General features: G+C 43.2%; 1 protein-coding gene across 3 annotated transcripts in view; it reads right to left on the reverse strand.

The window, feature by feature from the left end:
- The window catches only part of slc10a7 (solute carrier family 10 member 7), a 352,662-nt gene that overhangs the window by 107,396 nt on the left and 220,896 nt on the right, over positions 1-24,370 (reverse strand). For all 3 annotated transcript variants that reach the window (XM_078212292.1, XM_078212284.1, XM_078212300.1), the window contains one exon: positions 19,416-19,451. In XM_078212292.1, coding sequence (XP_078068418.1) covers positions 19,416-19,451 — 36 coding nt within the window. The remainder of the gene's footprint in view (positions 1-19,415; positions 19,452-24,370) is intronic.

Here is a 24,370-nt window from a genome sequence, read left to right on the forward strand (position 1 = left end):
CAATTTTAATGGATCTCTTCAGTAAGGAGATATGGTTCATGGCTTCTCAGAGGAGACATGAACCAAGAGTTATTCCCCCAATTTGAATGATCCCTTGCACTATGGGTCTGTGATCAGCTAGCTCTCTGCAGACCCTGCTCTTGCCTACAAAGACTACAAGAACACTGAACCTGTTGGGTAAGTGCAATAGCTGAGGCACTTCCATGATACCTTCTGGATAGCCACACCTGCTTCATATGTAGTCAAAGCCTCCTATCCCTGACCGAATCTGCCTCCTGAAACAAAGAATCCAGGTAACATTCTCTTTCTTCCCAGATGCATTGCAACATCCAAACTACTCTAGCTCATCAACTGTGAGCTAAGGGTGCTTAAACTACAGACACTTACTGCCGACGTGGTTGCTGTGGCCACACTAGTGCGTACCAGCTCCCACATGAGACAGCTGCAACATACTACCTGTCCTGCCATTTATATTGTATTTTGTTTAAGTACAGTGGAACCCCGATTTTACGCGCCCCGATTTAGCGCAAAATCGGATATGACGCGATTGCGCGACTGACCCTTTTTTTTGCTATTTCCGGTTTAGTGAATTAGCATGACTCCGATAACATTCGCGATAACATTTTATGGACCCCAACAATCGCGTTAAAACGGGGCTGCACTGTAATTAGGGTTACATAGCATTGCCGTACACATCTGATGAGGAACCAGATAAGTAGCAACACCAACGTTACCAGCAAGAACAACTCCAACAGCAGAGAACATAGAATCCTTTAGTGCAGAAGCAGGCCATTCGTCCCATTGAGTCTGCACCGACCACAATCCTACCCAAGCCCTATTCCTGTAACCCCACACATTTACCTTGCTAGTCCCCCTCACACTAGGTTCAATTTAGCATGGCCAAATCAACCTAACCTGCACATCTTTGGACTATGGGAGGAATGATGTGGAGATGCTGGTGTTGGACTGGGGTAAACACAGTAAGAAGTCTCACAACACCAGGTTAAAGTCCAACAGGTTTATTTGGTAGCAAACGCCACTAGCTTTCGGAGCGCTGCTCCTTCGTCAGGTAAGTGGGAGCTCTGTTCACAAACAGGGCATATAAAGACACAAACTCAATTTGGTCGGAATGCGAGTCTTTACAGATAATCAAGTCTTAAAGGTACAGACAATATGAGTGGAGAGAGCGTTAAGCACAGGTTAAAGAGGTGTGTATTGTCTCAGACAGCACAGTTAGTGAGATTTTGCAAGCCCAGGCAAGTTGTGGGGGTTACAGATAGCATGATATGAACCCAAGATCACGGTTGAGGCCGTCCTCGTGTGTGCGGAACTTGGCTATCAGTTTCTGCTCAGCGATTCTGTGCTGTCGTGTGTCGTGAAGGCCACCTTGGAGAACGCTTACCCGAAGATCAGAGGCCGAATCAGCACTTCCAGAACTTCAGCGGTCACGGGCATTCGGCCTCTGATCTTCGGGTAAGCGTTCTCCAAGGCGGCCTTCACGACACACGACAGCACAGAGTCGCTGAGCAGAGACTGATAGCCACGTTCCGCACACGAGGACGGCCTCAACCGGGATCTTGGGTTCGTGTCACACTATCTGTAACCCCCACGACTTGCCTGGGCTTGCAAAATCTCACTAACTGTCCTGTCTGGAGACAATACACATCTCTTTAACCTGTGCTTAACGTTCTCTCCACTCACATTGTCTGTACCTTTAAGACTTGATTACCTGTAAAGACTCGCATTCCAATCATTATTTTGTAAATTGAGTTTGTGTCTTTATATGCCCTGTTTGTGAACAGAACTCCCACTTACCTGACGAAGGAGCAGCGCTCCGAAAGCTAGCGGCTTTTGCTACCAAATAAAACTGTTGGACTTTAACCTGGTGTTGTGAGACTTCTTACTGTGGGAGGAAACCAGAGCACCTGGAGGAAACCCACGCAAGGCATGGGGAGAACGTGCAAACTCCATGCAGACAGTGACTCAAGTTGGGAATCGAATCCAAGTCCCTGGCGCTGTGAGGCAGCAGTGCTAACCACTGTGCCACCCCAGCAGGACAATACTGGAAGAGTCCAAGTATGGGGTGTGTACTTGATCCTCTTGGCGTACTGTATCCAAGTTGGAGGGACTATATTTCTGCTGCAGAATTCATCATCTCTTCCAGGCATGCCTCTTGTTTGGAGAGGCTAACCTCTTCACGCATCCTTGGGAAAGATCACCTTATTTCACCTCAGATGCGCAACAGGACAACCAAAATAAAGGCACACCTGGGGAGTAGGTGTCTCCCTTTCTGTGGTTGGTACTGCCTCAGGAATCCATGTTAAGTTGAGCTATTTAACCTCATGCTGGGTTCCCTTTAATGAGAAATCCTTCTGCTGAGCAGATCAATGTGCCATCCTACTGGTCCTCTCTGACAGGCAGGACACCCAGTGGCAGGCTGCTGATGCTGTGATTCAGTTAAAGAGATATAGGTAAGTTCGCTGCAGCTGTTGACATGTTCATAATCCACCACAAGTCCCAATGTTTCAGCTGAGATCAGTTTAAAATTCTGCCCATTTTGTCTGTCTAGATCTCTTTATAACCTCCTGCTTCTATCTCCACAATCTACTTTGCTTCCAAACTTAGTGCCATCTCCAAACCTAGATCTACCTCATTATTCCAAGTCATTAGTACAAATGCTGAAAAGCTGAGGCCTCAGTACAGATCACTGGGGAACATCACTTGTGCATTCAGTTGATTAGAGAACATTACCTATATATCCATTCTCTGCCTCCATACATTCAACCAATTACCAAAACATGCAACAAGCTTACTTCCAATTTCATTCATACATACGAATTAGGAGTAGGACATGTGACAATAATAAGTGAAATCAAGAGTCCATTTGGCCCTTAGAGCCTGTTGTGAAGTTAAGTGTTTGTAAAATTACAAAAAATTGTAAAAATGCTAAGAGTTGTAAAATTGTCTGTTTAACAGGTGGTTTTGCTTTTTCTGTACTGAAGAGCTGTAGCTGCATCCAGTATAGACTGAAACAATGTATCAGAGGCAAAAACAACAGGGTTGCTTTGGTAACAGCCTTTAGGCATTTGAATCAGAACATGTTTTTGAATTTTAATCAATCAATTTAAAATAGGCATTTGAATAGCAGCAGCCTACGGATTTGAATTTGATGTTTTGATAACCTGTAAACCAATCCTATTGTGCGAATTTTGGTATGTCATCAGGGGTATAAAACCAGCTCCCAGCTCCAGAGAACTGCCAGAAGACCGCCTGCCAGCACCTGCTGAGTAACAGCTTAGTTCAGCTCACAGCTAGAGAGAGAGAGAGAGAGAGACACACACACACACAGACAGTAACTGCTCTCAGTCTATGTAACAGCCAAATTTATGTCTTAAAAGGAAGCCTCATCTCAATTATAAAGGTACAACAGAATGCAGTGAAAATAGAAGAAATCAGCAAAGGAGGTGGTCCCGGAAGGCGACAAACCTGATTGCATTTTGAGTGTGACTAAAAATTCTATTTTTTTTGTCAATAAGTGGGAGTTGTAATTATCTAAACAGCATTCCATTAGAATAGTGTTTTATTTAGTTTGTTAATAGTTTAGTTAACCTGTTTACTGTTAGTTAGATAGAATAAAGTGTTACTTGTTGATTTTACAGAGTCTCAGGTAGTTATTTTGATTTGACTAAAAGCTGTTGAAGTGCAGATAATCCCCTTCTCACACTTTTTAACAGATTATGAAGGGATGTAATTCTCTTTGAGTGGTTGAGTTTTAGTTCTCAGAGAGGAGATCAACCTCCCCTTCGTAACAAGCCTGTTCCACCATTCCATAAGATCATGGCTGATCTGATTGTGGCATCAACCGCACTTTCCTTCCTTGTCAATCAAGAACTTATCCAACTCAGTCTTAAAAAATTCCAATGAACCTGCCTCCAGAGTTTTCTGTGAAAGAGAATTCCAATGCCATAACAACCCTCAGAGAAGAAATTCCTCATCTCCCAAAATAGAGAGGCCCCTTATTTTGAAACAGTATCCCTAGTTCTAGATCCCCCAACAAGAGGAAACACACTCTCAGTATCTACTCTGTCAAGCTGCTCAGAATCTTGTATGTTTGATAGATCACCTCTCATTCTTCTAAACATCAATGAGTACAACTTAGCTTCAACCATCTCAATCTTTGCTGAAAAAACTCTCTCATCCCGGGAAATAGCCCAGTTTAACCTTTTCTGCACTTTTTCCAATGCAAGTATATCCCGCCTTTAGTAAGGGAACAAAAATATTCTACAATAATCTAGTCTTGTACAGTTATAGCAAGACTTCCTTACTTTTATACTGCATTCCCCTCGCACAAAGTCAAACACTCCATTTGCCTTTCTAATTCCTTGCTGTACCTATATGCTACTTTTTGTGATTCATATACAAGGACATTTGAATTCCTCAGTCCTACAGCATTTTAGTCTCTTTCCATTTAAATAATATTCTGTTTTTCTATTCTTCCTGCCAAAGAGGACAACCTCACATTTTCTCACATTATATCCCATCTGGCAATTTTTTTCCTACTCAATGTATCTATATTGTTCTGCAGACTGTAATAATCATACTGAGGCCAGTCTTCCGTCACCCTCATCCTTTACTTACAATGTGCTCAAAGCGCCGCTCAGGGCTGCAGTACAGAGGTCAGCCTAAAAATCTTTTGACTGCTGGCCTGAGTGGAGCCGGCTGGTTTTAAACCTGGAAAATGTTGATGCTTCTGCAGTCTGCTGGTTATTGCTGCTTCACTATCACGATAGAGAGATGGAAAGATTCTGCATTATGGCTGCTCCTTCCATTCATATGTAGCATCCCATAGATATAAATCCCTTCTTCAGAACCAGTTAGCACCAAAAGCAGATATGCGTATGTGGATGCTAGATGTCCAGCCTTTTAACACCTTTGGACAGAGATCCAGACAGATACGTCATCTGACTTGCACACAGCAGAATCTCAGAGAAAGATCCATCTCCAAACAGCAGAATCTCAGAGAAAGAGACATTTCCTGGCAGATTCTAGTCTCCAACTTCAGAGAGGGGAAAAGAGAGGCATTGCTGTCTTTGCTCAACTCGAAGCAGCATCAAGCTTGATTTCTCTGCATAAGCCCAGCTCCACCAAGTTATCTAATGTTACTGTCAATCAACCCAATCAAGGCATACTCTGCAAAAGCCTAGGGGAAATCACTAAAATCAGCAGAGTAGCATTAGTTCAGATTAATTCTAGCAATTAAAAGCAATTATGCTCCTGCAGTAACTACAGGATGCTGGTTATAGACCCAGCCGCAACGATAAGAACAGACTATTTGCCAAACTGAAATTACTCATTTATCCCAACTCGCTGTTTCCTGTTAATTAGCCAATCGTTAATTCATGCTGATGAATCACCCTCAATACCACGAGCTCCTATCTATTGTTATGTGTAACATTTTATACAACATATGAAATTCCTTTTGGAAATCCAAACTTTTCTTTTAATGATATTGTCCATTATCTCTCATGCAGACTGTGGCTATTTAACTATACGTGGAACTTTTGCTTGTTTGGGGTTTTGCATTACACTCTCAACAAACACACATTGGAATCTTGGCCACACAATGCTTTCTCTCAGATGCTTTCCCCACTGATTCACCTCCTTTTGGTATTCCTCTGCCCTGGATTGCCACGTGCATTCAAGTTTTGCCTTCCATAGACAATCTCAGGTACCCAGCCATGCCAACAGAATACCACTGCTTCACAGGCCTGCAATAACTAGTCACCAACTTTCTGATTATCGCGGATGTCTGCTTCTCGCAAGCTGACTTTACGTCTGGTTTCTGCAACTGTCTCTTTAATTTGGAGCCCTTTCCCTGTTCTTTAATTTAATTTCTCTTGAACAGGACCTTGTTCAGATTCCTGTTTTTTGTTCATTTGACCCAACTGTCTTCCTGGGACATTCATTTGCCCCCACTCCCTGGTTTCTGGCACTTTCTTTTGTGAAATCTGCTCTCTGCAGTTCCCTGTCCTGTGTCCAGCTCCTCTTGGCACTAGCTTACAACTAACTCAAAAGCTCTTGCTGTCTCACTGTGGTCCCGGATTGCAAAGCAAGTCTAGATTTTCTTCAAATCCTATTTGCTTTAATGTTATAAAATCCTCATTACAGTACAGGTATCTGAACCAAACTGAAGTTATTAACCCTTTCTTAACACAAAAATACAGAATACAAAATTAAGCTTACTTAAAGTTATCTTATTTCTAATACCCACAAAAAATAAAAAAAATTAAATCTACCTCTATTTCCAGACAATGGATTCCACAGGCAATTGTCATGCATTAATAATGGGAAATTTGAATATCAGATCCATAAATCCCACAAAGAAAAGAAAAAAAACATTTTATTAGAGTTAAAGCCATTCGGCCCATCTGGTCTGTGCTGGATTTATGCTCCTTTCACGATATGATTCGGCACAGTCCTATTTTCCTGCTTTTTTCTTTTTCCAAGTTCATTTTCATGCTAAACAATTTTCCTTCTCGGAACAAAGGAGCAAGCTAATTAGCCCCCTCATGCTTCTTCCGGTATTCAGTGAGATGAGGTCTGTTTTGCACCTAACTTGACATTCAGCCCTTTGCCTCAAATCCTTTCATATATTACAATAATAAAAGTATATGAATTTCAGATCTAAAACTTACAATTTGCAGAAGAGGATCCCAAACTTTTACTGCCCTTCATGTGTGGAAGTGTTTCCTAATTTCACCCCGTAAGGTCTGGTTCTATTTTTAGGCTATGCCCCTCTGTATTGTACTCCTGAATCTGCGAAAAAAGTTTTTCTCTCTCTACAATAAACTATATTTATACAGCACCTTTAATGAAATAAAATGCTTCAAGATGCAAGATGCTTCATAGAGTATTATAAAGCAAAATTAAACAATGAGCCTCATAAGGCAATATTGGAGCTGATGGTCAAAAGCATGGTCAAAGATGCAGGTCTAAGCAGCATCTTTAAGGAAGAAAGAGAGATAGAGTCAGCGAGATTTTGAGACGGAATTCCAAAGATTAGGGCCGAGGCAAGTGAAGGCACGGTTACCAATAGTGGAACAATTTAAAATTGGGGAAGCTCAAAAGTCCAGAAATAGATGAATAAAAATTTCCCTGAGGGTTGTGGAGCTGAAGGAGAAAACAAAGATTGGGAGGGATGAAGCCATGGAACGATTTGAAAGTAAGCATGTGAATTTTAAAATCGAGATATTGCTTGACTGGGAGCCAATATAGGTCTGTAAATTTGAGGTCATCCAAAACTTTCTTAATTCTTGGCAAGTCTGATTTTTTAAAAATTCATTCAAGGGTCATGGGCATTGCTGGCTGGCCAGCATTTATTACCCATCCCTAGTTGCCTGAGGGCAGTTGACAGTCAACCACGTTGCTGCGGCTCTGGAGTCAGGTCAGACTGGGTAAGGATGGCAGATTTCCTTCCCTAAAGGACATTAGTGAACCAGATGGGTTTTTCCGACAATTGACAATGATTTCATGGTCATCAGTAGCTTCTTAATTCCAGATATTGTTTACTGAATTCAAATTCCACCATCTACCGTGGCAGGGTTCAAACCCAGGTTACCAGAACATACGCTGAGTTTCTAAATTAATAATCTCGCAATAATACCACTAGGCCATGGCCTCCCCCTAATTCCCCTATCATTCCTGTGCTCACAATTAAGTGGGTCTGGGCATCATGGTTTCCACCATGACATGCTGAGTAAAATCTAGCCCCCTATATTTGTAATTTCCTACAGCCCCACAGCCCTCAGAGATACTTGTGCTCATCTAATCTCTTAAGTACCTCTGATATTAATTGTTTCACCATTGGTAGCCGTGCCTTCAGTTAGCGAGGCCTCAAGCTTAGAACTAATAGTCCTACATCTCGCTACCTCTCTACATCACTTTCCTACTTTTGAATCCCTTCTTAAAACTCGTCTATATGATCAAGCTTTTGGTCATAAGAACTCAGGAAATAGTAGCAGGAGGAGTCCAGTCGCCTTGTCAAGCTTGCTCTACCATTCATAAGAACATAAGAAATAGGAGCAGGAGTAGGCCATCTAGCCCCTCGAGCCTGCCCTGCCATTCAATAAGATCATGGCTGATCTGAAGTGGATCAGTTCCACTTACCCGCCTGATCCCCAACAGGTTTTTTCAAACAAGACTTCCTTCCATAAATCCATGTTGACTCTGTCCAATCATATCATTATTGCCCAAGTGATTAGTTATTACATCCTTTAAAATAAATTTTAACATTTCCTGCTACTGATGTCTTACTAATAGGTCTGTAGTTCTCCAAACAAAGAAAATTACAGCACAGGAACAGGCCCTTCGGCCCTCCAAGCCTGCACCGACCATGCTGCCCGACTTAACTAAAACCCCCTACCCTTCCGGGGACCATATCCCTCTATTCCCATCCTATTCATGTACTTGTCAAGACGCCCCTTAAAAATCACTACAGTATCCGCTTCCACTACCTTCCCCGGCAACGAGTTCCAGGCACCCACTACTCTCGGTGTAAAAAATCTGCCTCGTACATCTCTTTTAAAACTTGCCCCTCGCACCTTAAACCTATGCCCCCTAATAATTGACTCTTCCACCCTGGGAAAAAGCTTCTGACTATCCACTTTGTCCATGCCTCTCATAATCTTGATGACTTCTATCAGGTCTCCCCTCAACTTCTATCGCTCCAGTGAGAACAAACCAAGTTTTGCCAACCTCTTCTCATAGCTAATGCCCTCCATACCAGGCAACATCCTGGTAAATCTTTTCTGTACCCTCTCCAAAGCCTCCACATCCTTCTGGTAGTGTGGCGACCAGAATTGAACACTATATTCCAAGTGCAGCCTAACGAAGGTTCTATAAAGCTGCAATATGGCTTGCCAATTTTTAAACTCATTACCCCGGCCGATGAAGGCAAGCATGCCGTGTGCCTTCTTGACTACCTTCTCCACCTGCATTGCCACTTTCAGTGACCTGTGTACCTGTACACCCAGATCCCTCTGCCTATCAATACTCCTAAGGGTTCTGCCATTTACTGTATATTTCCTATCTGTATTAGACCTTCCAAAATGCATTACCTCACATTTGTCCGGATTAAACTCCATCTGCCAGCCCAAGTCTCCAACTGATCTATATCCTGCTGTATCCTCTGATGGTCCTCATCGCTATCCGCAAATCCACCAACCTTTGTAATTAGAACATAGAACATAGAAAAACTACAGCACAAACAGACCCTTCGGCCCACAAGTTGCGCCGGTCATGTCCCTACTTACCTAGGCCTATATATAGGCTTACCTATAACCCTCAATCCTATTAAGTCCCATGTACTCATCCAGAAGTCTCTTAAAAGACCCTATCGAGTTTGCCGCCACCACCATTGACGGCAGCGATTCCACTCACCCACCACCCTCTGAGTGAAAAACTTACCCCTGCCATCTCCTCTGTACCTACTCCCCAGCACCTTAAACCTGTGTCCCCTCGTAGCAGCGATTTCAGCCTTGGGAAAAAGCCTCTGAGAATCCACCCGATCTATACCTCTCAACATCTTGTACACCTCTATCAGGTCACCTCTCATCCTTCGTCTCTCCAAGGAGAAAAGACCGAGCTCCCTCAACCTATCCTCATAAGGCATGCCACCCAATCCAGGCAACATCCTTGTAAATCTTCTCTGCACCCTTTCAATAATTTCTACATCCTTCCTGTAATGAGGCGACCAACACAAACCAGTTTGTGTTGTCCACAAACTTACTAATCAATCCAGTTACATTTTCCTCCAAATCATTTATATATATTACAAACAGCAAAGGTCCCAGCACTGATCCCTGAGGAACACCACTTGTCACAGCCCTCCATTAAGAAACTCTCCATTTTCTCTCTCGCTCTCTTCTTAAATATTGGGGTTACATTTCTACTTTCCAATCTGCAGGAACCTTTCCAAAATCAATGGAATTTTGAAAGATAATGATCAATGCATTTACTGGGCCCGATCTCCCGAATCAGCACTAAGTACCCACATCAGTGGGAAAATTAGAGTGTTTCCCGCTGGTGCTGGCAGCGTCTGTCAGGTGGGATTCTCCCACCTGATGGAAGCAAATTCACGTATTCCTGAAACCACACCAGCCCAGCCCGGCTGTTCAGGGTTGGAGCGAGGACCCCTCCCCCTAATAACAGAAATGTTGCCCCTCCACTGACCAAGGGAGCATCACCAACCCCTCAGCAAAGAGGGGCATCATCCTCCCTCCACCCCACATCATACAAACATAGAATCCCTATAGTGCAAAAGGAGGCTATTCGGCCCATCGAGCCTGCACCAACAGCAATCCCACCTTGGCCCTATCCCCATAACCCCACGTATTTACCCTGTTGGAAGCTGCCAAGATGGTTCCGGTAAATCCCTGTTGCCTTCAAGGCCTCCGGAAATCCTGATTTTTGGCCTAGAATCCCCCCACTATCTTGATAACCTTACCTTAAATATTACGAGAGTTTCTGACTCAACCACCTTTTCAGGCAGTGAGTTCCAGACTTTCATCACCCTCTGGATGAAAAGATTTCTTCTCAACTCTCCTCTTAGCTTTCTACCTCTTCCCTTAAATCTATGCCCCATGTTACTGATTCCCTCTACTAATAAATGAAGTGCCTTCCTATCCACCCTATCTATGGTCCTCATAATTGTATCCACCTTTGTCAGGCCCCCTCGCAATCTTTGCTGCTCCAAGGAAAACAGCCCTGGCCTATTCAATCTTTCCTCTCAGCTCAGATTCTCCAGCCCAGGCAGCAACCTGGTAAATCTCCTCTACACCCTTTCCAGTGGAATCACATCCTTCCTATAATGTGATGATCAGAACTGCACGCAGTACTTTAGTTGTAGCCTAACCAGCACTTTATACAGTTCCAGCATGACCTCCCTGCTCTTGTATTCTATGGCTTGGCTAATAAAGTAAGAAGTTTAACAACACCAGGTTAAAGTCCAACAGGTTTATTTGGTAGCAAAAGCCACACAAGCTTTCGAGGCTCTAAGCCCCTTCTTCAGGTGAGTGGGAATTCTGTTCACAAACAGAACTTATAAAGACACAGACTCAATTTACATGAATAATGGTTGGAATGCGAATACTTACAACTAATCCAGTCTTTAAGAAACAAAACAATGGGAGTGGAGAGAGCATCAAGACAGGCTAAAAAGATGTGTATTGTCTCCAGACAAGACAGCCAGTGAAACTCTGCAGGTCCACGCAACTGTGGGAGTTACAAATAGTGTGACATGAACCCAATATCCCGGTTGAGGCCGTCCTTGTGTGTGCGGAACTTGGCTATCAGTTTCTGCTCAGCGACTCTGCGCTGTCGTGTGTCGCGAAGGCCGCCTTGGAGAACGCTTACCCGAAACTGGTAATGTAGTTTGCAGAAATGCAGAAACTGATAGCCAATAAATGCAGAAACTGATAGCCAAGTTCCGCACACACAAGGACGGCCTCAACCGGGATATTGGGTTCATGTCACACTATTTGTAACTCCCACAGTTGCGTGGACCTGCAGAGTTTCACTGGCTGTCTTGTCTGGAGACAATACACATCTTTTTAGCCTGTCTTGATGCTCTCTCCACTCCCATTGTTTTGTTTCTTAAAGACTGGATTAGTTGTAAGTATTCGCATTCCAACCATTATTCATGTAAATTGAGTCTGTGTCTTTATAAGTTCTGTTTGTGAACAGAATTCCCACTCACCTGAAGAAGGGGCTTAGAGCCTCGAAAGCTTGTGTGGCTTTTGCTACCAAATAAACCTGTTGGACTTTAACCTGGTGTTGTTAAACTTCTTACTGTGTTTACCCCAGTCCAACGCCGGCATCTCCACATCTTGGCTAATAAAGACAAGCATCCCATATGTTTTCTTAACCACCTTATCTACCTGCCCTGCCACCTTCAGGGATCTGTGGACATGCACTCCAAGGTCCCTCTGATCTTCAGTACATTCCAGGGTCCTACTATTCATAGTGCAATCCTTTGCTTTGTTAGCCCTTCCAAAGAACAAACAAAGAACAGTACAGCACAGGAAACAGGCCCTTCGGCCCTCCAAGCCTGTGCCGCTCCTTGGTCCAACTAGACCAATCGTTTGTATCCCTCCATTCCCAGGCTGCTCATGTGACTATCCAGTCTTAAACGATGTCAGCGTGCCTGCCTCCACCACCCTACTTGGCAGCGCATTCCAGGCCCCCACGACCCTCTGTGTAAAAAACATCCCTCTGATATCTGAGTTATACTTCGCCCCTCTCAGCTTGAGCCCGTGACCCCTCGTGATCGTCACCTCCGACCTGGGAAAAAGCTTCCCACTGTTCACCCTATCTATACCCTTCATAATCTTGTACACCTCTATTAGATCTCCCCTCATTCTCCGTCTTTCCAGGGAGAACAACCCCAGTTTACCCAATCTCTCCTCATAGCTAATACCAGGCAACATCCTGGTAAACCTTCTCTGCACTCTCTCTAACGCCTCCAAATCCTTCTGGTAGTGCGGCGACCAGAACTGGACGCAGTACTCCAAATGTGGCCTAACCAGCATTCTATACAGCTGCATCATCAGACTCCAGCTTTTATACTCTACACCCCGTCCTATAAAGGCAAGCATACCATATGCCTTCTTCACCACCTTCTCCACCTGTGTTGCCACCTTCAAGGATTTGTGGACTTGCACACCTAGGTCCCTCTGTGTTTCTATACTCCTGATGACTCTGCCATTTATTGTATAACTCCTCCCTACATTATTTCTTCCAAAATGCATCACTTCGCATTTATCCGGATTAAACTCCATCTGCCACCTCTCCGCCCAATTTTCCAGCCTATCCATATCCTGCTGTATTGCCCGACAATGCTCTTCGCTATCCGCAAGTCCAGCCATCTTCGTGTCATCCGCAAACTTGCTGATTACACCAGTTACACCTTCTTCCAAATCATTTATATATATCACAAATAGCAGAGGCCCCAGTACAGAGCCCTGCGGAACACCACTGGTCACAGACCTCCAGCCGGAAAAAGACCCTTCGACCACTACCCTCTGTCTCCTATGGCCAAGCCAGTTCTCCACCCATCTAGCCACTTCTCCTTGTATCCCATGAGCCTTAACCTTCTTAACCAACCTGCCATGTGGGACTTTGTCAGATGCCTTACTGAAATCCATATAGACGACATCCACGGCCTTTCCTTCATCAACCGTTTTTGTCACTTCCTCAAAAAACTCCACCAAATTTGTAAGGCACGACTTCCCTCTTACAAAACCATGCTGTCTGTCACTAATGAGATTGTTCCGTTCTAAATGCACATACATCCTGTCTCTAAGAATCCTCTCCAACAACTTCCCTACCACGGACGTCAAGCTCACCGGCCTATAATTTCCTGGGTTATCCCTGCTACCCTTCTTAAACAACGGGACCACATTCGCTATCCTCCAATCCTCAGGGACCTCACCCGTGTCCAAAGAAGCGACAAAGATTTCCGTCAGAGGCCCAGCAATTTCATCTCTCGTCTCCCTGAGCAGTCGAGGATAGATGCCATCAGGCCCTGGGGCTTTGTCAGTTTTAATGTTCCCTAAAAAACCTAACACTTCCTCTCTTGTAATGGAGATTTTCTCTAACGGGTCAACACCTCCCTCCGAGACACTCCCGGTTAACACGCCCCTCTCCTTCGTGAATACCGATGCAAAGTATTCATTTAGGATCTCCCCTATTCCCTTGGGTTCTAAGCATAATTCCCCTCCTTTGTCCCTGAGAGGTCCGATTTTCTCCCTGACAACTCTTTTGTTCCTAACGTATGAATAGAATGCCTTATGATTCTCCTTAATCCTGCCTGCCAAGAACATTTCGTGACCTCTTTTTGCCCTTCTAACTCCCCGTTTGAGTTCTTTCCTACTCTCTCTGTATTCCTCCAGAGCTCCATCTGTTTTCAGTTGCCTGGACTTAACGTACGCCTCCCTTTTCATTTTAATCAGATCCTCAATTTCCCTGGTTATCCACGGCTCTCGAATCCTACCTTTCCTATCTTTCCTTTTTACAGGCACATGCCTATCCTGCAGCCTTATCAATAGTTCCTTAAAAGACTTCCACATGCCAGACGCGGACTTACCCTCGAACATCCTCTCCCAATCAACATCCACCAATTCCTGCCTAATCCGGCTATCGTTAGCCTTCCCCCAATTTAGCACCCTGCCCGTAGGACAGCACTCATCCTTGTCCATTACTATCCTAAAGTTAACAGAGTTGTGGTCACTATTTGCCACATGTTCCCCTACCGAAACTTTGACGACCTGACCGGGCTCATTTCCCAGAACTAGGTCCAAGTGCATTACCTCACACTTTTCCGGGTTGAATTCCTTTTGCCACTGCTCTGCTCACTTGTTTTTATTAAAATTAATTTCTTTCAGTTCCTCATTTTCACAAATCCATTGGTTCCCTTATATCTTTGGGAAATTTTCTGTATATTCCTCCGTGAAGGTAGACATGAAGTAATTGTTTAGTTTCTTCATCATTTCCCTATTCTCCATTATAAATTCTCCTGTCTATGCATATAATGGACCCACATTTGTCCTTGCTAATCTTATAAGGTTTTTGGTCATCATTTGCTGGATTCTAAATTGTTCCCAATCCTCGGGTTTATCACTTTTCTGAATCCTTTGATTCAACTAAATCTTTAACTTAGTTTGTTGGCCACAGCTGATTCATCTTTTCTGTTGGGTTTCTGCGTCTCAGAAGAATACATGTTGTCTTAGGGGAATATATATTGGTTGTCAATTGACCTAATATCTGTTTATGTAGCTTCATGTCATAATTTGTTTTATAATGCTCCAATTAAGCACTTTGGGACATTTTATTATGTTAAAGGTGCTATATAAAAATAAGTTTTTGTTATGGGCATTGGTATGGGAAGGAGAGATTTGGATGGCCTCAAACTTATGGAAGGTAGAATGTGGGAGGCTAGCTAGGAGTGCACTGGAATAATCAAGTGTAGAGTTAACTAAAACAAGAATGAGGGTTTCAGCAACAGATGAGCTGAGGCAGGTTGCAAAACTGAAAAATGTCACAAAAGTCCAAATAGTCCATCTTAGTGATATTGCAAATTTGCGATCAGAAGCTCATCTCAGGGTCAAATATGATATCACAGAATCCCTACAGTGCAGAAAAAGGCCATCTGGCCCATCGAGTCTGCACCGACCACAATCCCACCCAGCCCTACCCCCATATCCCTACACATTTACCTGCTAATCCCTCTAACCTACGGACACTAAGAGGCAATTTTTAATGGCCAATCAACCTAACCCGCACATCTTTGGACTGTGGGAGGAAACCGGAGCACCTGGAGGAAACCCACGCAGACACGAGGAGAATGTGCAAACTCCACACAGACAGTGACCCGAGCCGGGAATCGAACCCAGGTCCCTGGAGCTGTGAAGCAGCAGTGCTAACCACTGTGCTACCGTGCCGCCATTATGTAGGTAATGAACAGAATGGTTAAGTTCAGAGCATTTGCAATGTGCTCACCTACTTCCGAAGATTAAAACCACCTGTTCGTGGGAACCTTTTATTCTTTAGTGCCATTATTTTCCTTATTACACTGTCTCTGGTTGCCTGGCATGATGTTTCTTCCTCTACTGTAAAAACGGAAGCCAAGTAGTGATTTGGCATATCCGTCAATTTCTTATTTGACAATATTACTGTTATCAATTGTTTAGATGCCCACAGTATTTCTCACCACCTTTTATTAAAAAACGTTTGCGAAAATGTTGTGATTTTGATATTCTTTGCAATTTCATGCTCCCTTTATGAGCTCTTAATACTTTTAAAATTTTGTTTTTATTTGTTTTTTATACCAATGCATATTCTTCAATTAATTATTTGGTACCTACTGAATGTTGTAATTGATTTGACATTGATCACCACTTGCGGCCAAATGTCAATTGCACTTTGCATGCAACTTTTTTGTCTTAATAGCCCTGTTTGTGTAACTTGTCTTTGATATATCGGCTAACGAAAATCCTTCTTGGGCAGCCTTTTGGGATTGAGGATGACTTGTTTTCAATCTGATTCATGTTTGATGCCTTCCCAAATGAGCCTTCTCCGTTTTGGCTGGTCAAAGCCCAAGTCTCCTATGAGTATGTCTGACCTCTTCAGGGATGCTTTGAGGAACATCCCCAAAAAGTGTTTGCTGTCCTCCTGGGAGCCATGACCAGATTCAGAGTAGAGCAGTGCTTTGGAAGTTTGAGGTTCGGCACATTAATGGAAATATTAACCTGGTGTCAGACATGTGAATGGAAATAATCTAAAATTTATCATATCGATTAATTTTATTAACTTTGAAAACCTCATCAAATTCTGCCTCACTTGTCTTGGTTTGAGAGGTTACAAATCTAGTAGGTCTTAACTATTTCTCATAATTTACAACCCTCAAATCATGGCATCATCCTGTTAAACATGCATTGCATTTTCTGAGTAGACCAAAATTTTGTACAGTATTTCAGATGAGGTTTTTTTTGTACAGTCTTCATAATTTTGTTCTAATGTTCAATCCTTTTCAAAACAAATCCCAATACTCTCTTTTCTTCCTTCACAGTTTTTTTAAAAACTGCCTACCTCCTTTAAAGAATTTTCCTCTTTGTTCCTTCAAGGTACATTTAACGTAAATAAAGGTAAAGAGAAGTGTTATTTAACTAGCACCATTTACTGTTTAACATTTTGCAGTTTAGAAATTATATTTATCATAAAATTAAATAAAGGCATGTTACACATTTTATGACATTTTCAATTACTTTTGTTAAAATATCATGAATTGATATTATAACGAATTTGACAAAATGAGGATTAAGATTTGATACAATTAGCTTGTGTTAAATTCAGAAGCTTATATCACTGTGAAGTATATTTTGGGAAAAAATATTGAGGAAAAATTGTGAAGGTGCAGAGGAGGGTATGTGTACAACTAGAATCCCATCCACGGCATTGTAAATTCAGAGGAATTTATCTCACAAATGTCATTGTTAACAACAGAAGTTGCTGCTGTTTCAGATTTGTCGCCTTCTGTTCTCTGTTTGATCCTGAACAGATAATCCAATAGTACTCCTTCAATTTTTGAAGGGGGAACATCATTTAGTATATTAGTTTAGTTTTCAAGGTGTCTGTTCTACGTGAGGGAACATTATTCAAGGAAAGTAGGGAAAAACCTGGTAGTTATAGACCAGTGAGCCTAACATCAGTGGTAGGGAAACTATTGAAAAAAGTTCTGCGGGACAGGATTTATTATTGTCACATGTATTCGTATACAGTGAAAAGTATTGTTTCTTGCACGCTATACAGACAAAACATACTGTTCATAGAGAAAGAAAGGAGAGAGTGCAGAATGTAGTGTTATAGTCATAGCTAGGGTATAGAGAAAGATCAATTTAGTGCGAAGTCGGTCCATTCAAAAGTCTGATGGCAACAGGGAAGAAGTTGTTCTTGACTCGGTTGGTACATGATCTCAGACTTTTCTATCTTTTTCCCCATGGGATGCGTGGGGTCCTTAATTATGCTGGCTGCTTTCCCAGGGCAGCAGTAAGTGTAGACAGAGTCAATGGATGGGAGGCTGGTTTGCGTGATGGATTGAGCTACATTCACGACCTTTTGTAGTTTCTTGAATTATTTTACACTTGGAGAGGCAATGATTAATTAAGGATAGTCAGCATGGCTTTGTTAAGGGAAATCACGTCAAACAAATTTGATTGAACTTTTCAAGGTGGTGACCTGGTGTGTAGGTAAAGGTAATGCAGTTGATATAGTCTACATGGTCTTCAGTAAGGCTCTTGACAAGATCCAACAAGGGAGACTGATCAAGAAGGTAAGAGCCCATGGGATCCAGGGCAATTGGCCAACTGGATCCAAAATTGACTTTATTGGCAGGGAACAGAGGGCAGTGGTTGAATATTGTTTTTGTGACGAGAAGCCTAAGTCTAGTGGTGTACCACAGGGATCAGTGTTGGGTCCCTTGTTGCTTGCAGAATACATTAATGATCTAGGTGTGAATATGGTGGGTATGATCAGTTAAGATTGTAGCTGACACGAAAATTGGTGATGTGGTAAGGAGGAAAAGCTTAGACTACGGGATGATAAAGATGAGTTGGTCAGATGGGCAGAACAGTGGCAAATGGAACTTAACCCTGAAAAGTGAGAGGTGATGCATTTTGGGAGGACTAACAAGACAAAGGAATAGACAATGAACAGTCGGATGCTTGGAAGTACAGAGGATCTTGGGATGTATGTCCAAAGATATCTGAAGGCAGCAGGACAGGTAGATAAGGTGGTTAAGAAGGCATACTTGTCTTTATTAGCTAAGGCATAGAATATAAGAGCAGGAAGGTTACGATTGTGTAATACGCTCGTTGGACCACAGCCAGAGTACTGTGGGCAGTTCTGGTTGCCACACTATAGGAAGGATGTGATTGCACTGGAAAAGGTGAAGAGGAGATTCAAAGTATATTGCCTGGGCTGGAGTGTTTCAGCTATCAAGAGTGAGAGGCTGGATAGGCTGAGGTTGTTTTCCTTAGAGCAGAGAAGGCTGAGGGGGAATCTCATCGAGGTGTACAATATTTTGAGGAATACAGGGAGATAGGAAGAAACATTTCCCCTTAGTAGAGGGCTCAATAATCAGGGGGAAGAGATTTAAGGTAAGGGGCAGGAGATTTAGCGGGGATTTGCGGAAACATTTTTGCACCCAGAGGGTGATGGGAACCTGGAACTCTCTGCCTGAAAGTGTGGTAGAGGCGGGAAGCCTCACAACATTTAAGAAGCATTTAGATGAACACTTGAAATGCCATAACACACAAGGCTACAGAGCAAGTGCTGGAGAATAGGATTAGAACAGATAGGTGTTTGATGGCCAGCACAGACAGGATGGGCCAAAGAACCTCTGTCTGGGCTATAAATCTCTATGACTATGAATTAATCATATAAACCATGGGTTTTAAGGAAACTGAACATGGCGTTGAGATTCTCTGGCCTCCCCTCAGCACTTTTTCTTGGTTGTGGGAGGCGGCGTGCTGTTCGCTGGCAATGGGATCTTCTGGTCCCACCACTGTCAATGAGAATTCCCATTGACGCCACACCATGCTGCCGGGATACCCAAGGCAGGAGGTGTGCCACTAGCAGGACCAGAGAATCCTGCCAATATGAACAGCCGTTAGATTCAGACAATAATAACAACAAGAAACAATGAACAAGTTTTGTTCAAGGTTAAATACTTTCATAAACTCTCGGTATACTGTACTTAAATTCAAGAAAACATTAATTTAAAAGTAACTTGTAGAGTTTTAAAGTTACACTTACACTTCAGAAACACAGACATCTATATATAAAAAAAACTATGTACTCACAAACAGCAGAAGTAATAGTGGCGTGATAACAATTCCCTGAAAGAGAAAGTGGATTGATAATTGCTCTTCAAGGGAAAGGAATTAATATAATACAAAAATTAAATGAATAAAATAAGTACTATTCCCCCTTAAATAAAAATCAAACAACTGTCTAACATTTCTGCAACTGCCAACTCCTCACCAAGTTACCTTTTAAAAGTTCCAATTGACCGCAAATCATTTGCCAATCTGGATATGTGTTTTACTAGTAACAGTATGTCCATAGCTTGTTGGATCAGTGATGAGCACAGCCCAAAAAAAATTGAAATAGTAGGTTCCTATGCCACTATTAATATGGCAATGAAGGCTCCAATATAAACATGCGCATGTGGACCAGGAAATGGGGAAAAGCAAGATAAAGAAATACAGATGCAGTGAGAGGTTAGTAGTGGAGGGAGAACCAATTAAGGGTGTTTGGAAAGGGATAGAGATCATCTGGTGCGGTGATCAGTAGAGTGGAGAAGACATGTAATCAGCTGGGCTTGATGTGGGGGTGCAACTGGCAAGGTTGGAGTGGGTGGGTGGGGCAGATCGGGGCTGGAGAAGCCCGGAGGGCCTTGGGCAAGCACTCCTGCTTTTCCCTTGCTCACCTGGAGTGCTAGAAGAGCCGCTCATCTAGGGTAACAGATTGATTTGAAGTCTTCAATAGTTTTATTCATCCCACCTCTATTTCACTGAAGTTTGCTGGAAACCCAACATCCTCCATTGCCTGGAAATCTACGCAGTTGCAGTTAATTTAAAATCATTCAGCTAATTGCACTGTTAGCCTATTAATGCATATGAGTTGTAGTCAGAATACCCAAATAACTACACACCACCACTCCTGAACTCTCTCCTTTCCATTGGAGGCAGTTCATATCAAGATCATAGTTGTTATCAGGGCTCATTGGGCAAATATTACAAAATGGTGTATGGGCCTAATTCACAGTGGACAATGTGACATCTACTCATAACACAATATTATTACACAAAAATACGTGAAGGGGAAAGTAATTTTCTTTCAAAAATACAGTCACAACTACATCACTTGACTTCCTTTGTTATTCGTAATTTTACATGACAGACAGAGCAACTGGATTTCACAATGACATTTTAATACAAAATGGCAAAGTGGACTCCATAAAGATGTAAAATGTTCAATGTTGTCAAATGCATGTCATACTGCCAAACAATAAATTCCCTTTTCGCTGAACCAAAAGCATTATTTTACTGATAAGAATAATATAATAAAAATATTATGTTTACAAATTCAGCTTTCTAAATGAATCTAACAATATGCAACTTCAAAACTGACTATAGAACAACAGAGTAGTTTTAAGAAATATGACTGCTCAAAATTTGCTGAAAAAGTAACAGCATGAGCATGAGCTAGAAGAGTCAAACAGACTTAAAATGTTAACTGCTTCGCCCTCCACAGATGCTGCCAGACCTGCTGGGATTTTTCACCATTTTCTGCTTTTATTTAGAACATAGAACAGTACAGCATAGAACAGGCCCTTCGGCCCACAATGTTGTGCCGAGCTTTATCTGAAACCAAGATCAAGCTATCCCACTCCCTATCATCCTGGTGTGCTCCATGTGCCTATCCAATAACCGCTTAAATGTTCCTAAAGTGTCTGACTCCACTATCACTGCAGGCAGTCCATTCCACACCCCAACCACTCTCTGCGTAAAGAACCTACCTCTGATATCCTTCCTATATCTCCCACCATGAACCCTATAGTTATGCCCCCTTGTAATAGCTCCATCCACCCGAGGAAATAGTCTTTGAACGTTCGCTCTATCTATCCCCTTCATCATTTTATAAACCTCTACTAAGTCTCCCATCAGCCTCCTCCGCTCCAGAGAGAACAGCCCTAGCTCCCTCAACCTTTCCTCATAAGACCGACACTCCAAACCAGGCAGCATCCTGGTAAATCTCCTCTGCACTCTTTCCAGCGCTTCCACATCCTTCTTATAGTGAGGTGACCAGAACTGCACACAATATTTCAAATGTGGTCTCACCAAGGTCCCGTACAGTTGCAGCATAACCCCACGGCTCTTAAACTCCAACCCCCTGTTAATAAAAGCTAACACACTATAGGCCTTCTTCACAGCTTTATCCACTTGAGTGGCAACCTTTAGAGATCTGTGGATATGGACCCCAAGATCTCTCTGTTCCTCCACAGTCTTCAGAACCCTACCTTTGACCCTGTAATCCACATTTAAATTAGTCCTACCAAAATGAATCACCTCACATTTATCAGGGTTAAACTCTATTTGCCATTTTTCAGCCCAGCTTTGCATCCTATCTATGTCTCTTTGCAGCCTACAACAGCCCTCCACATCATCCACTACTCCACCAACCTTGGTGTCATCAGCAAATTTACTGATCCATCCTTCAGCCCCCTCCTCTAAGTCATTATTAAAAATCACAAAGAGCAGAGGACCAAGCACTGATCCCTGTGGCACTCCACTAGCAACCTGCCTCCAGTCCGAAAATTTTCCATTCACCACCACCCTCTGTCTTCGATCAGATAGCCAGTTACCTATCCAATCGGCCAACTTTCCCTCTATCCCACAACTCCTTACTTTCATCATAAGCCGACCATGGGGGACCTTATCAAACGCCTTACTAAAATCCATGTATATGACATCAACTGCCCTACCTTCATCAACACACTTAGTTACCTCCTCAAAAAATTCAATCAAATTTGTGAGGCACGACTTGCCCTTCACGAATCCGTGCTGACTATCCCGGATTAATCCGCATCTTTCTAAATGGTCGTAAATCCCATCCCTAAGGACCTTTTCCATCAATTTACCAACCACCGAAGTAAGACTAACTGGTCTATAATTACCAGGGTCATTTCTATTCCCTTTCTTAAACAGAGGAACAACATTTGCCACTCTCCAGTCCTCTGGCACCATCCCCGTGGACAGTGAGGACCCAAAGATCAAAGCCAAAGGCTCTGCAATCTCATCCCTTGCCTCCCAAAGAATCCGAGGATACGTTTCATCAGGCCCAGGGGACTTAGCGACCTTCAGTTTATTCAAAACTGCCAGTACATCCTCCCTCCGAACATCTATTTCCTCCAGCCTATTAGCCTGTAACACCTTCTCTTCCTCAAAAACATGGCCCCTCTCCTTGGTGAACACTGAAGAAAAGTATTCATTCATCACCCCGCCTATCTCTACTGACTCCATACACAAGTTCCCACTACTGTCCTTGACCGGCCCAAACCTCACCCTGAAGGAGGGTGAAGGAGGATGAAGGAGGGTGAAAGAGTGTGAAAGAGTGTGAAAGAGTGTGAAGGAGGGTGAAGGAGGGTGGGGGAGGGTGGGGGAGGGTGAAGGAGGGTGAAGGAGGGTGAACGAGGGTGAAGGAGGGTGAAGGAGGGTGAAGGAGGGTGAAGGAGGGTGAAGGAGGGTGAAGGAGGGTGGGGGAGGGTGAAGGAGGGTGAAGGAGGGTGAAGGAGGGTGAGGGAGGGTGGGGGAGGGTGGGGGAGGGTGGGGGAGGGTGGGGGAGGGTGGGGGAGGGTGGGGGAGGGTGGGGGAGGGTGAAGGGGGGTGGGGGAGGGTGAAGGGGGGTGGGGGAGGGTGAAGGGGGGTGGGGGAGGGTGAAGGAGGGTGGGGGAGGGTAAAGGAGGGTGGGGGAGGGTGAAGGAGGGTGAAAGAGGGTGATTATTTCTGAAAAAATTATTTAAAAAAAAAATTATTTCTGACTTTATTATCTTTTAACTATTTCTTATTTACTCTAAGATTTTAAGTACCCTAGGTTTTACATAACCAGACCAATGTAACTTGAGCTTTCCCCAAAACCATTCATGTGCACATTTTTGACGGCTACGCAGACCTAAGCCCATTACTTCATTTCCACTTTTGCTCTTTTTAGATTCTTTTCTCTTTACTTATGCTAAATCCCTCCCTCTCTTGTATTGTCATGCCTCCTTTACTCCCCCTTCCGAATTCCCTGCGCCAACCTTTCAGTATTCCTCTAGTTTCCTATTTTCCTGCTGCTGTCCTTGGCTTGACTCAGATAAGCCTACAGTTTTTCTCAGTGCCTCTTTGGGCATCCTCTGAGGGCTCATTGAGTAATCTGCACTGGCTCATTATGAGCAGCAATCCCAACTGCCCCATCACATGCTTTCATTGTCCTTTCCACCCAGTGTACCTTTGTAGGATTAATTTTGCCAATGTTCTTCCTTTCCAATTCACTCCTTCCGTTGCTGACCCTGTGGACTCTTACCAGTGGGGCAACTTTCATCATGCTGTATGTATCTCCACTGAAAATATCCATTCACTTGTGAATCAAGTCTTTATCAACCATGAAGCTATTGTGGATGTTGGTATCGACATCATTGACTTAACAGAAATCTGGCTGAGGGGTGATAACACCTTGTCCCTTAATGAAGCCTCCCCAACTGGCTACATCTTCCATTAAATACACCCCAAGACTTGGATGACGGTGTGTGGCCAGATCACAACTTGTCCTGATGCCTCCCCCTATTCCTGTAGCACTTTCTCTTCTTTTTAGCATCTCATCTTGTTCCATCCCTCTCATCTCTTTCAAAATTGCTCTCTACCATCCTACCAAGTAGTTAAAATTTTATCACTGAGATATCTTTGCTGCTTTCCTCCCTCAACTGCTCCAATGACTTTTAACCTCAATGATTTCATCTTAGCCGAACCCATGTTCTCTTTCCTGAGTCCACTGCTCTTTCATTCTCTCTAAATCACTCCCCAACCCATATCACAGCTACACCCCGAACTTGCCATTTCATTTGATCAGTTCCATGCATCACTTGCGACCCAATCCTCCTTACTCGACCACACCCTCAACTCAGCCTTTGATGCCCTAGTCCCCAGTAAAATCATTACTTGCTCTCTCATCCTGTCCACTCTATGAAGTCTAACAGACAAAGGCTTAAAATTAT

This window comes from Mustelus asterias, chromosome 1 (assembly GCF_964213995.1).
Source record: "Mustelus asterias chromosome 1, sMusAst1.hap1.1, whole genome shotgun sequence".
Taxonomy (NCBI): Eukaryota; Metazoa; Chordata; class Chondrichthyes; order Carcharhiniformes; family Triakidae; genus Mustelus; species Mustelus asterias.